Below are 12,706 nucleotides of genomic sequence, written 5' to 3'. Positions count from 1 at the left end.
AGGTACTACAAAGACAATACCATACAGAACATGTTTATTGATTTATTATTATTAGTATTAGTATTATTATTATTATACACTCAACATATTCTCATTTACAAATCAGAAATTACTTCAAGTACTTATCCAAAGTATCCAAAACATCCTACAGTAATCCATTGTTCAAAATTAAATTGGTATTAGTACATAATATTAAATTTATATAAAATACATTTTCTAAAAAGCACTGCTAAATGTAATATACTAATATGTAAGGTACACTATGTACATAATAAAAATAGAAAATATTATACAGATGCAAACACATATGAAGAATAGAAAACAGCAACAATAATAAACTCTCTGTTTATACCAGCAATCATCACCATGCTATACAAAGAGCTATACAAAGAGCTATACAAAGAGCTATACAAAGTGCAACATTCCAAATTAATCTCAACCAAGAAAGATGACTATAGGATCAGGGATGTCTATTAAGTAATACATAGAGAGCTAGATGGATTGATAGATAGACAGATAGGTAGACAGATATGCCCAACTTTCAACAAAATTGCAGACTGTGCCTTCAACTCCCAATCTCCTGTTGACACATTCATTCATTCATTCACTCACTCACTCACTCACTCACTCATTTAATTCATATTTTGGGTAACATGCTCCTGGTATCGTGAATAAAGCTGCAGTCTCACACCAGTTGTCTTGGATTCATTTTGACCACACATTCATTCATTCACTCATTCCTCCATTCCAGCACTATTCCCGTGCCCTGTTCAGGGTGTCCCTCATGGACTCATACTAGGTACCAGTGCTCTTCACATCTACAGGAAGAGTGACCTTCATGGACATGTACTCATTTTCTGCACCTTTCCTTGCCTTGCAGCCTTCTTGGGGTTGTGCTCATGTTTAGTACCCTTACTAGCAATGCTAAGTGTGCCTCTCATGGATGCATATTCATTCTCAGCACCTTTGCTAGCCTTGGTAATGCTAAGGGTGTTCCTCATAGATTCATATTCATTTTCTGCACCTTTCTTAGCATTGCTAATGCTAAGGGTGTTCCTCATAGATTCATATTCATTTTCTGTACCTTCCTTAGCCTTGCTAATGCTAAGGGTGTTCCTCATAGATTCATATTCATTTTCTGTACCTTCCTTAGCCTTGCTAATGCTAAGGGTGTTCCTCATAGGTTCATATTCATTTTCTGTATCTTTCTTAGCCTTGCAAATGATATGAGTGTCCTTTATAGATTCATATTCATTTTCCGGAGCTTTCTTAGCCTTGCTAACTGTGCCCTTTTCCTCTCCTTTCCCAGGAGACCTTTTGACACGTGCTAATGGAGCTCTCCCACTGTTTAGCGCTTCCATCCTCTCATACTCTGCATCAGGACCACACTCTTTCATGTCCAGGCACTCATACACAGGGTCAATCTCACGAAGAGTGTTTCCCTGCAGGTGAAAAATGAGTAAAAACCTTGTGTGTTTATCTCACTTCATGTTCTTCCTACTGCCTACCCTCAATTAAAACATATTTAAATACATTAACATATATAACATGTATTCAAATACAATAAAAATATATAAAAAGCACAACATGTATTTAGCAAATCAATCAAGATAACAACCCTTACAGAAATTTTAGGTTTCTGGCAAACAGTAGCCGCAAATGTGACGCATATTTTCTAGTGAACTCATTTGTTTTCCCCAAATTACCCACAAGTTTGCTGCAAAACTGCCACAAACATTACATTTTTGTAAGGGTTGTGGGAAACAAATGAGATCACTAGAAAATATTGCTAGAAGTTTGCCAATGTTGGCCACCAGAGGCAAACTTTCAGCAAAGTTCTGGCAACAATGAGAAGTTCGCCACTAGTGGCAAATGTTTTTTCCAGTGATTTGCAACCACACTTAGCCAATAATGGCAAATTTCCATTGACGTTCTGGTGACAAATCTAATTTTCTTATGACATTGCCAAAAGTTAACCACAACTGCCAAAAACCTAATTTGCATGTGAAAATATGACCTTGCCGCAAGTTTGCGGCAACTGTTTGCCAGAAACCTGACATTTCTGTATGGGAAATCACCCACAAGTTTGCTGCAAATCTGCTGCAAACATTGAATTTTTGCAAAGGAGCATTGCCATTGAAAAGAGCATTGAATCCCTTTTTCTAAACAAATTACAGAAATAATATGAACTGCTTTGCTAAAATAATGAATCACAGTGATAAGTTTTGAGCTACTGTATGACAATGGCTTGTCATAAATAAAAACTACATTACCAATGAAGCACTGCATACCTCTCTAGTAGTTTCTGTGTCTCTGTAAATGTTTGCAGTGGTAAGGGCGCTTAGGCTTAAAGTTGTGTCATCTGTTAAAGACACAACTAAGTTAGTGGCAAACAAACACACAATGTATTCCATGAGTTTCTGCAGAATATGGTGAAGTACTTATGGAGTGTTTATCTGTACATCTGTGTGTGTGTGAGTGCGTGTGCACGTGGGATTTGGCAGGTGGGGGAACCCTAAAATCCAGTGTCGGTGCAAGGGGTGGGATGATTCACCGATGGACAACATATTGAGTATTGTGGTGTAGCAATACTTTTTGTACAAGAATTGCTAGCTTCTTGGTCACCTCTGTACACGGGAAAAACAATAATTGACAATATCATCACGCTATATCGTTGGTATGAAAGAATATATTTATTATTAATTTATCTGAGGTTGCGGAACTGCGTCCACCCCCCCCCCCCCCCCCCACCCCCACATACACACACTTTAGCCCCTGCATGTGAGTTTATATCTCTTTATAGAGGATCTGTGTGTGCCTGTGTGTGTGTGTTTGTGTGTGTGAACGCGTGTAAGTGTGCGTGTGTGTGAACGCGTGTAAGTGTGCATGTGTGTGCACGTGTGTGTGTGTTTGTGTGTGTGAACGCGTGTAAGTGTGCATGTGTGTGTGTGTGTGTGTGTGTGTGTGTGTGTTTGTGTGTGTGAACGCGTGTAAGTGTGCATGTGAGTGTGTGTGTGTGTGTGTGTGTGTGTGTTTGTGTGTGTGAACGCGTGTAAGTGTGCATGTGAGTGTGTGTGTGTGTGTGTGTGTGTGTGTGTGTGTGTGTGTGTGTGAACGCGTGTAAGTGTGCATGTGTGTGCACGTGTGTGCGTGTTTTACCAGGCGTTTCCAAGCTCTTCTTTCTCTTGTTCTTTGCTGCACGACACCCCAGAACCACAGCGATGATCAGCAGAACTGCTAGTCCAGCAGCACCGCTAACCACAACCACATCTACACAACAACGTCAAAATGGACAGTCAGATAGCACAACGGTCATCAGAGAAACACAGTGACTCACAACCACATCTACACATAGATGTTAAAGACATTAAAAAGCATAAACATGCAGCATATACCTATATGTATACAGATGCATGTCAAACATGTTTGACATGCATCTGTCCCACATAATATAATAGTACTGTATTTGACATTAAAGAGAGGAGAGAGTAAAGAGAGAGACTGGAAGAGACATACAGTAAAGACACAGACAGACAGACAGACAGACAGACAGACAGACAGACAGACAGACAGACAGACAGACAGACAGACAGACAGACAGACAGACAGACAGACAGAGACACACACACACACACACACACACACACACACACACACACACACACACACACACACACACACACACACACACACACACACACACACACACACACAATGGTCATCCTGGACGTAAGGCCATCACTTACTAAAGCGTACAGCTGGTTGTTGACTTTTGATGACAGTGTTCACCTTACAGTCTTCACAGGCAAAGTAATCAGTTGTCACGAGTGTTGCTGAGAACAGTGATACAATAAACAAGAAACATAGTAAACAAACAAAATAGATATAGAATAAATCATATTAGATTAATGCACAATACAAATGCTATTGGGGGGCAATTGTTTTATTGTTTAATTGTGATTGAATGGGGAATGTAGTGGGTGGTTAATGTGTGACAGGGCGCATAGCTGCCGTCACGGTAGCGATGCACTACCTATTCCTTCTCTCAAAGACTGAGTACAAATGTTGCCTTTATGTTTTGTCTAGTGTGTCAATGTGTTCCGTTTGTCCTCATACTGTTTTCTTATCATCTGTTGACCTAGTCATTCATCAAAACCCCCACAGCAATCCCGTAGCTTTCTAGTGCACAGTTAACATCCAAAACTACGGTGATTTAATATGCTATAGCTACAACCATCATTACATCTCTTACTGTTTAAAACCACACCATTTACTTCACAATCATGACCGGTTACAATAATCACGCAACACATATCTTTGTTCATTACGTGTCTGTTTATTTAGCTTAAAAAGGTAACATAGTTTCACATACCATCTTTGTCTTACCGGCGTCTTCTGTTTGTTTGTTTAAAGGAATGTTTGCCGCGATTGTCAAGCTTAAATGTCTTGAAATGACGCTATGACTTCCGGGTCAATAGGAAGTGACCCGGCGTTTGAATTATTAATTTATTAGCTGTCAGTGTATATTGGGGCTTTGCCAAATGTTAGTTATAGCAATATAAATAATATTAGTCAATTTCTTGCATTATAGATGGGCGCATTTTTGCTGTTTTTAAGCTGTTATTGTCTACTCGCCTGAGCCACCCCTGTAATGTACTGTGGTGTTGGTATGTGCCAATTTCAGGGTGCGCTGCAGGCCTATATAGACCTACCGCTTCAGTCTGTCTTGGGAGCGAGAGTGGAGGACATAAGTCTGTTATATGCTCTAGTGACAAAGTGACTTGTTTCAAAGTCTGTTTGAAGCAGCTGCATAATTGTATTTTGATAAATTTTTTTTGACTCATGTCAATTTTCTTTATTTTTCTAAAAGTATTTTGTTTTCTTTAATTTTGTTACATTTTATTGCCTTTTTGGCCTTAATTGGGAGAAACAATAAAATTCCCTTCATCTTTTTTCAACATCTCCGACTTCTCCCGAGTGTTTTACACCTGCTCACGACTTCTCTTTCGCATCTACCCTCAACATTTGGTTAATCTAACAAAGAGACTTGAGAAAACATTGAAAGCCTAATGGCATCTTGAGGACACATCTTTAGGATTGCCTTTAAATAGTGCATGTATGGGTTCTTGGGGGACACATCTTTAGGATTGCCTTTAAATAGTGCATATATGGGTTCTTGGGGGACACATCTTTAGGATTGCCTTTAAATAGTGCATATATGGGTTCTTGGGGACACATCTTTAGGATTGCCTTTAAATAGTGCATGTATGGGTTCGAGAAGGAAACATGGAAGGCACAGGCCCAGAGGTCACCTCCAAGCTGAGATGTTTAACTTACTTGTGCTTGATACATCAGTCACCGCAGGTACTGTGAAAACATTCAAATACATACAATGTTTGTTAGACAGAGATAGCAAATATGGGCTATTATTGCAGGGTAGTGGGTAAGATCGGTGCAGTACCATTTACGACCACTGGGGGGCATATAGACAGATACATATAGCATATAGCAGAACTAACTTTCAGACTTCATACATACTGTACATATACATGCATACATTTGCATAGGCCTACATATACATTCATACATACATACATACATACATACATACATACATACATATGTACTATATACATACATGCATAGGCTTACATGCATAAAACACACAGACAAACAAAAACAAACAAACAAATATGCTAGATTAATGCAGAAAACATTAGGCACATATGTTTGTATTGCCCTAGCGCTTCTGACAACCTCACACACCTAATATGGACTTACTCTTCCCTCTCTTCCCTCCTCCCACTTCACCTCCCCCTCCTCCCTCCTCCCTCTCTTCTCTTCTTTATCTCCTCTTCTCCTCTTCTTCCACTTCTCCTCCACCCTCTCTTCCCAATGCAAGTATAACGCTCCATTGACTTGAATGGGATTTCCCAAAGTTCCTTATTTTCGTCTAAGGACCTCTGAAATAATGGCCGTTGTCAATGGCAACGGATTTTCATTCAAAAGTGAAGGCAGACAGTTGATCAGCTTTGTTCTAAAGAATGTTTGATTCAAATTCAGCGTGTGTTGCGAACTACTTGTTTCTCAGCAAAAGACACAATGAAATGGTAACAAATAAAGTCCCTTCAGGGCGAAGCTCTTACGGGACTTATTTTCCTAATAATGACCGGCGTTCTATGTATACATTATTCCTTACATAACCTAAATGTTATTCCATATAGGTGGATAAGTTGGATAAATGTGTCCTGCCAAATGTATAAATGTATAGTGAATGTTGTTGTTCACCTGTTAGATGAACTAAGGAAACATGGATGGCACAGGCCCAGAGGTCAAATGGTTGGCACAGGCCCAGAGGTCAAATGGATAGCACAGGCCCAGAGGTCAAATGGTTGGCACAGAGGTCAAATGGATGACACAGGCCCAGAGGTCAAATGGATGGCACAGGCCCAGAGGTCAAATGGATAGCACAGGCCCAGAGGTCAAATGGATGGCACAGGCCCAGAAGTCAAATGGATGGCACAGGCCCAGAGGTCAAATGGATAGCACAGACCCAGAGGTCAAATGGTTGGCACAGAGGTCAAATGGATGACACAGGCCCAGAGGTCAAATGGACAGCACAGGCCCAGAGGTCAAATGGTTGGCACAGAGGTCAAATGGATGACACAGGCCCAGAGGTCAAATGGATGGCACAGGCCCAGAGGTCAAATGGATGGCACAGGCCCAGAGGTCAAATGGATGGCACAGAGGTCAAATGGATGGCACAGGCCCAGAGGTCAAATGCAAGCTGCGATGTTTAACTTACATGTGCTTGATACAACAGTCACCGCAGGAGCTGTGAAAAGATTCAGCAAATACAATGTTTGTTAGACACAGAGAGCAAATATGGGTTATTGGTAAGAGATGTGCAGTACCATTCTAAGGCCACTGTGGACAGACAGACAGATACTGTATAGAATATGCAGAATTAACTTTTATACTACACACATACAGTACATATACATACATACACATGTACATAGGCCTACTACATACAGACAGACAGTAATGTACATACATACTAGTGGACAAACCCTAACATTTGTCCACTAGTATGTATGTACATTTCCCAGTGACCATGTGACTATTTGCCAGTGACCATGCGTTTTAGACTAGTCATGATAGGGCCCAATATGGGCTATAGCACTGCAGTGGGTAAGAGCTGTGCAGTACCATCCTAAGCCCACTGGGGGGCAGATACATAACATAGAGAAGTACTTGCTTTCATACTTGCTGTACATACAGATTTTCATATTCATACATACATACATACAACACACATGAATACATGTATGTCCATACATACATACAAACACACATGCATACAAATACACATGCGCACACACACACACACACACACACACACACACACACACACACACACACACACACACACACACACACACATACAGTGCACATGCATACTGTACAAACATAGGCCAACATACATAATGCACATCTATCTATAAAGCAAGAAGCGTCTGTGTGTCTGTGACACGCATATCTCGCTGACTGTTTATCCGACTGACCTAAGATTTCGTATGTGGCTCGCGAGTGGCACAAAGGTGTGCACTCTCGATTTTGAAGATTTTGAATGCATATTTCAAAATATGCTTATTTACGTAGGACGTTTATCGCTGCACTGCACTGTTTCCAATATCAAGGGGACCAGTTTCAAGGGAGCTCCACCCCATGGATCGTGTAGGCCTACTGACAGCTAAGTCTCACTTTGATGATAGTCAGTCGCAATTTAAAAAACGGATTAGGCTACTCGGGAACCGCTTGTGGGTTCAGATGCAAGATGATTATCATGTCTGACCTCAACAATAAAGACTTCCTGTATGCAGTTTGCTTGCATAAAATGATTGCGCGGATTTGCAACAACATGCCAACAAACACGGGTATGTAGTGAGCACTTAAAATAAAAGTATGTGCAATAAACTGACACTTCGAATAGCCCAGGCTACTTTGGACTTGAGACTTTGACTAAACAAACGACAATTCCGACTGCAAGGTCCCAAATTGAAACGAGCGATAGGCTAATGCCACATAGCTAGACAACAACAAGTGGCAGACTGAGCGACGTCACTTATGCTGAAGACTGTTTTTGAGTCACATCGTTGCAAATGTCAAATAATGATGCATCATTCCACAAAATGGTTTGTCTTCAGTATTAGGAAGTTATTCAGTAAGCTTAATACACATTTAGCCTTAACTCAAAACAGTTGTTAGGCTTATGTCATTTTGATCTGTAGAAATGTCACATGCAGCCATGCCATAATTTATTACACATGTATTAGAGGCCACATTAATTATAGGCTAATATATTATAATATTCAGTATTCATTATTGAATGCTTATAAAGCTGGAATGATGTTTTCCTATCATCCTATTTTTAAAGCAGGCATACCTGTGGGCATGTAATTGGGCTACGGGTTTTCTTCAGGAATGGCATGTTTGAACGGGCACTGCACTAGTATACACATAATACATAAAGACTCAATTCAATATTTATTTCAGACTCACCGGAAGGTCCATAGCATATCAAGTAAATACATAAATAAATCATACATAAATAAATAAATACATCTAATAATAATAGCACAAGTGAATCATACATCAAGTACACACATACACACACATTGATATGCATAATATACTGTAAAATGGGCAGATGGATGACATCACTCACTTGTGAGGACTTTAGTCCGTCTGGGCACCACTGGCGCTGTGAGAATTATTTTAATATATCAGTAACAATCAATCCACTGAGGGTGCAACTGAACATAGTAGGATAGATACAAAAATTAAATAACATATATGCTGTACATATACATACAATATACATATTCACCACTTGCCCAGTGAGGGTTTTAACAATGTATCAGTAATAATCAATCAATCATTCAGTCAACCAACCAAAGAAACAAACAATCAATAAACTGATACATACCCGGCAACTTCAGGTTTGTGGTAGGAGGGGGACCTGAAAGATAGAGAGGATATAATAACTAAATAGTTAAATAATATTACATTAAAGACATGGTATGGAGAAATAAATCTTGATTTTTACCTTTTTTAACATTTAACTCCACTTCAGTATATATATCATACTTTCCAGGTCCTGTGGTAATCCCGCACCAGTACTCTCCAGAATCCCCTGCACTCAGTCCAGTGATGGTTACAGTGAAGACTCCAGTAATGGTGTCATCATGCAGAGAGAATCTGCCATTGATTGCTTTGGTCTGACCGTCATCAGTCCTGATTGTAATGTCTTTACTCCCCCAGATGCACTTTCCTCTGCAGAGGTACTTGGGGTTTCCCTCATATCCTCTATCATAGGGGCATCTGATCACTGCTGATCTACCTACACATCCAGTCACCTGGATTAGTGCCATGGCAACATTGACTCCTGTAAAGATAGACATAAACAGAGACATACATTTAGACACAAATACCGATTCAGACACATGCAGCACATAGGCAATTACACACACACATTTTAATACCTTTATTTGTGTTCACATTTTACAGTAGATTTCATTGAACACAAACAATCTTAGACTCACACAGACACACACACACACACACACACACACACACACACACACACACACACACACACACAAACACACACACACACACACACACACACACACACACACACACACACACACACACACACACACACACACACACACACATTGTATGTACAACAAAGGAGGAAGAAAAGCTTTAAGTGATTGCCATATCCTACAGGTTACATGTAACAGCATTAGAAATAAGGCAATCAGTTATTTTTTTTTAGACCAGATGAGTTAAACCTAAATACCTAAAATCTAAATCTGTTTGTTTCTAGTGAATTCATGAATAGTAAATTCATGATAAATAAGAGCCATATCCTTGGTCAGGTTTTGCCTGCAATATGTGTCCTTCAGTACTGATACTATACACATTTCCAGTTCCTCAGCTAACACCATGTGCCCCTGATATTACAAAACGTTGTACAGTATTACACAAAAGCTGGGCAATGCAGACATTTTTGTACTCTCTACCCTATAAAACTGATATATAAATAGTGGCCACTTCTTCTTTAACTTTCTGTCGGTTTGGGCAGCTAACAGAGAAAGAGGAAGTCTATTTAGATTAAAATAGATAGAGAAACCAATATGAATGTTTTTAAGACTTCTTCAGATCTTCAGACTTCACTCTTGGCAGCATTTAAACAGTCAGCATATTCTATATCCATCCATACATCTGTCAAGCTGTCCATACATATACATTTGGTATATCAGACATACATACATACATGCATACACTCATACATACATAATGTGTACATACATACATACATACACACAGTACATGCATATATAAACATACATACACATACATACATTTATGCATTCAACCATACATGCACCTGTCTTAATAATAATAATAATAATAATAATAATAATAATAGCAATAATAATAATAATAAATAGTAATAGTAATAATAATAACATTACATTATATCTAAATTGCCTTTCATGTCACCCAAAGACAAGAGCAACAGAAATTGCTCCGTTGAGGATTTGCAGAGGTTGGTTAAGGTTTTGGGAATGTAGTTTGAGATTTGGGATTTGCGTTTATAGTTTTGAGAAAAGGGTGGCAGGATTCAACAAATGTGTTTTAGCAATAGTGAAAAACTGTAATGTGAGAAAATTCTGTGTCATCCAGTTGCTTATGGCATTGAGGCAGGTGACCAGATTGGAGGGAGAGAGTGTGTGGGAGGGCTTAATGTGAATATAAATATGTAGTGTGTGTGCATGTGTGTGTGCGCGCATATGTGTGTATGTGTGTGTGTGTGTGTGTGTATGTGTGTCTGTGTGTGTATGTGTGTGTGTGAGTAGAGAGAGAAAACATGAGTATGTGTGGGTTCATCTCTCTCACAGGCATATGCAAGAGAGAGAGAGAGAGAGAGAGAGAGAGAAAAAGAATGAGAGATCAGAGATTTACATAAAAAACAGCATCCAATGTAAAGCATGCCACTTCTGATTGAATATGACAAAATGTAGCAGAGCTGCAGTACACTGTTTTTCCAAAGGAGGCTCCAAATCACCAATGCTGAATAAAGTTGCTTATTTATGGCAAACATCACATATAAAAAACAACTACATTTTAAACTCTGTTACAATAGCATTAGACTTCAACAGCCTAGTGTATAATGCATTCATGTTACCATTGTATATCTCTAAAGTAATGTAGCACATGGATAAATAACTCAAATAAACAAAGTGTTCAGGTATTGAATTATGTCTGCTGTTATTAAATAGCTAAAGGTCTGATTTATTTATTTGGCTTAAAACATTAGGATTTAGAAATAGCAACATAAAATGACAACATAACCATTTCAACATAATGTCATAAGTCTCTGTCTGTGCTGCCGAAATATATGTGCTAAAGTTACCCCACAAGCCAACCAGCCACAGCAGTGTACCACAGGAGATGGAACAAAAAAAAAAAAGTACCATCGCAAACATAATGGTGTCTTCAAAAAACTACTTTAATTTTACACAAATTCCAAAAAACACCATAGACCTCTAGATAGCTCACCTACTAAGACCTTTCAAATGATCGGTTGAAATGAAGTAAAATTCAGTCAATCCAAAAAATGTTGTTGAGCAATTAGTGAAAATGTCCTTCACCAAACTCAACCCCTAACCATAAATAGTTGTCAACAGAGTGTCAGCAGATAGGCTAGTTATAATATGAGCATCTGTGGATATCCTATCGTAGACCATCCAGTCAATAAAAATATATTCTTTAGTGAAGACACGTCCAGAGCATATAGTATAACAAGTTTCTGTTGAACGGCTTCTAAGACATCACATGGTTTCCAACCTTGTCCAACCGTGAGCAATACAAGTGTTCCAATAGCAATACAAGTGTTCCGATAGCAATACATTAGTCTTACCTGAGATCAGGCAGAGGTAGAGGATCTTCATCTTCATCCTGAGGTCAACCGTTCAACACTGTCAAATGGCTATGTGAGGCTTGGTGTGCGACTTTCATAAAAGACTTGGGCTTCTCTTCTCTTTCTTACAAACACACACACACACACACATACACACATCAAAGTTAGACTGCTCTTCTGTCTGGTCATTTCCTTTGAGGTTTTGCAGCTCCTCCCTCTCTGTTCTGCTTTCAGCAACAACACGTGTGTGTGTGTGTGTGTGTGTGTGTGTGTGTGTATGAGTGTGTTTGGATGTTTTTTAGGTGGGGGTTTTGACCAACTTCATTTACTGTATGTCAAAGAGTTGACCCATTTAGAAGAGCACACACCACACCACACCACACCACCATGTTTCAGATCCCGCCCTGGTCTTTTTCTATATATCTCATAGCGTGACCACCCAAAACCACCGTGCAGTCTAATAATATCAAGCTAAAGCCTGATCACTGTACACCTCATAGCAGGACCACGAACCACTAAAGCCAGTGACAGCAGAACATCAGTAGCATCCATGCACATCCAGTTCATAAAGCATTCCAAATATCCAGTTCATCCAGCATTCCAAATATCCCAAAGCACATATTCCATGTTATTACAAAATTCCAAATAATTTTCATTTACCCTTAAAATTACAGTTATTCAAAACTTGAAGTAGACTTCAAATTTCAA

At 39.2% G+C, this 12,706-nt stretch overlaps 1 protein-coding gene and 1 pseudogene across 2 annotated transcripts; both read right to left on the bottom strand.

Annotated features, from left to right (window-relative positions):
• Positions 1–12,706, bottom strand: part of LOC143123348 (uncharacterized) — a 685,973-nt pseudogene that overhangs the window by 594,198 nt on the left and 79,069 nt on the right.
• On the bottom strand, positions 92–12,138 carry LOC143123458 (CMRF35-like molecule 8). 2 transcript variants are annotated; one of them, XM_076284911.1, is made up of 10 exons: positions 11,999–12,138; positions 9,113–9,451; positions 8,993–9,025; positions 8,732–8,767; positions 6,806–6,835; positions 5,338–5,367; positions 3,747–3,833; positions 3,160–3,270; positions 2,292–2,362; positions 92–1,442 (listed from the first exon to the last, which is right to left on the bottom strand). In XM_076284911.1, exons 1-10 carry the CDS (start codon positions 12,033–12,035, stop codon positions 837–839), a joined length of 1,380 nt encoding a protein of 459 aa, XP_076141026.1. In that variant the 5' UTR covers positions 12,036–12,138; the 3' UTR covers positions 92–836. The 2 variants fall into 2 exon arrangements, with proteins under 2 accessions (XP_076141026.1, XP_076141029.1); XM_076284914.1 differs by lacking the exon at positions 2,292–2,362 and having other exon boundaries at positions 1,332–1,442.

This window comes from Alosa pseudoharengus, unplaced genomic scaffold, assembly GCF_046254945.1.
Source record: "Alosa pseudoharengus isolate Yale_2024_CS ecotype anadromous, Long Island Sound unplaced genomic scaffold, YU_APseudo_1.1 YU_APseudo_1.1_scf_1, whole genome shotgun sequence".
Lineage (NCBI taxonomy): Eukaryota > Metazoa > Chordata > Actinopteri > Clupeiformes > Clupeidae > Alosa > Alosa pseudoharengus.
This window is presented reverse-complemented; position numbering and strand designations above follow the sequence as displayed.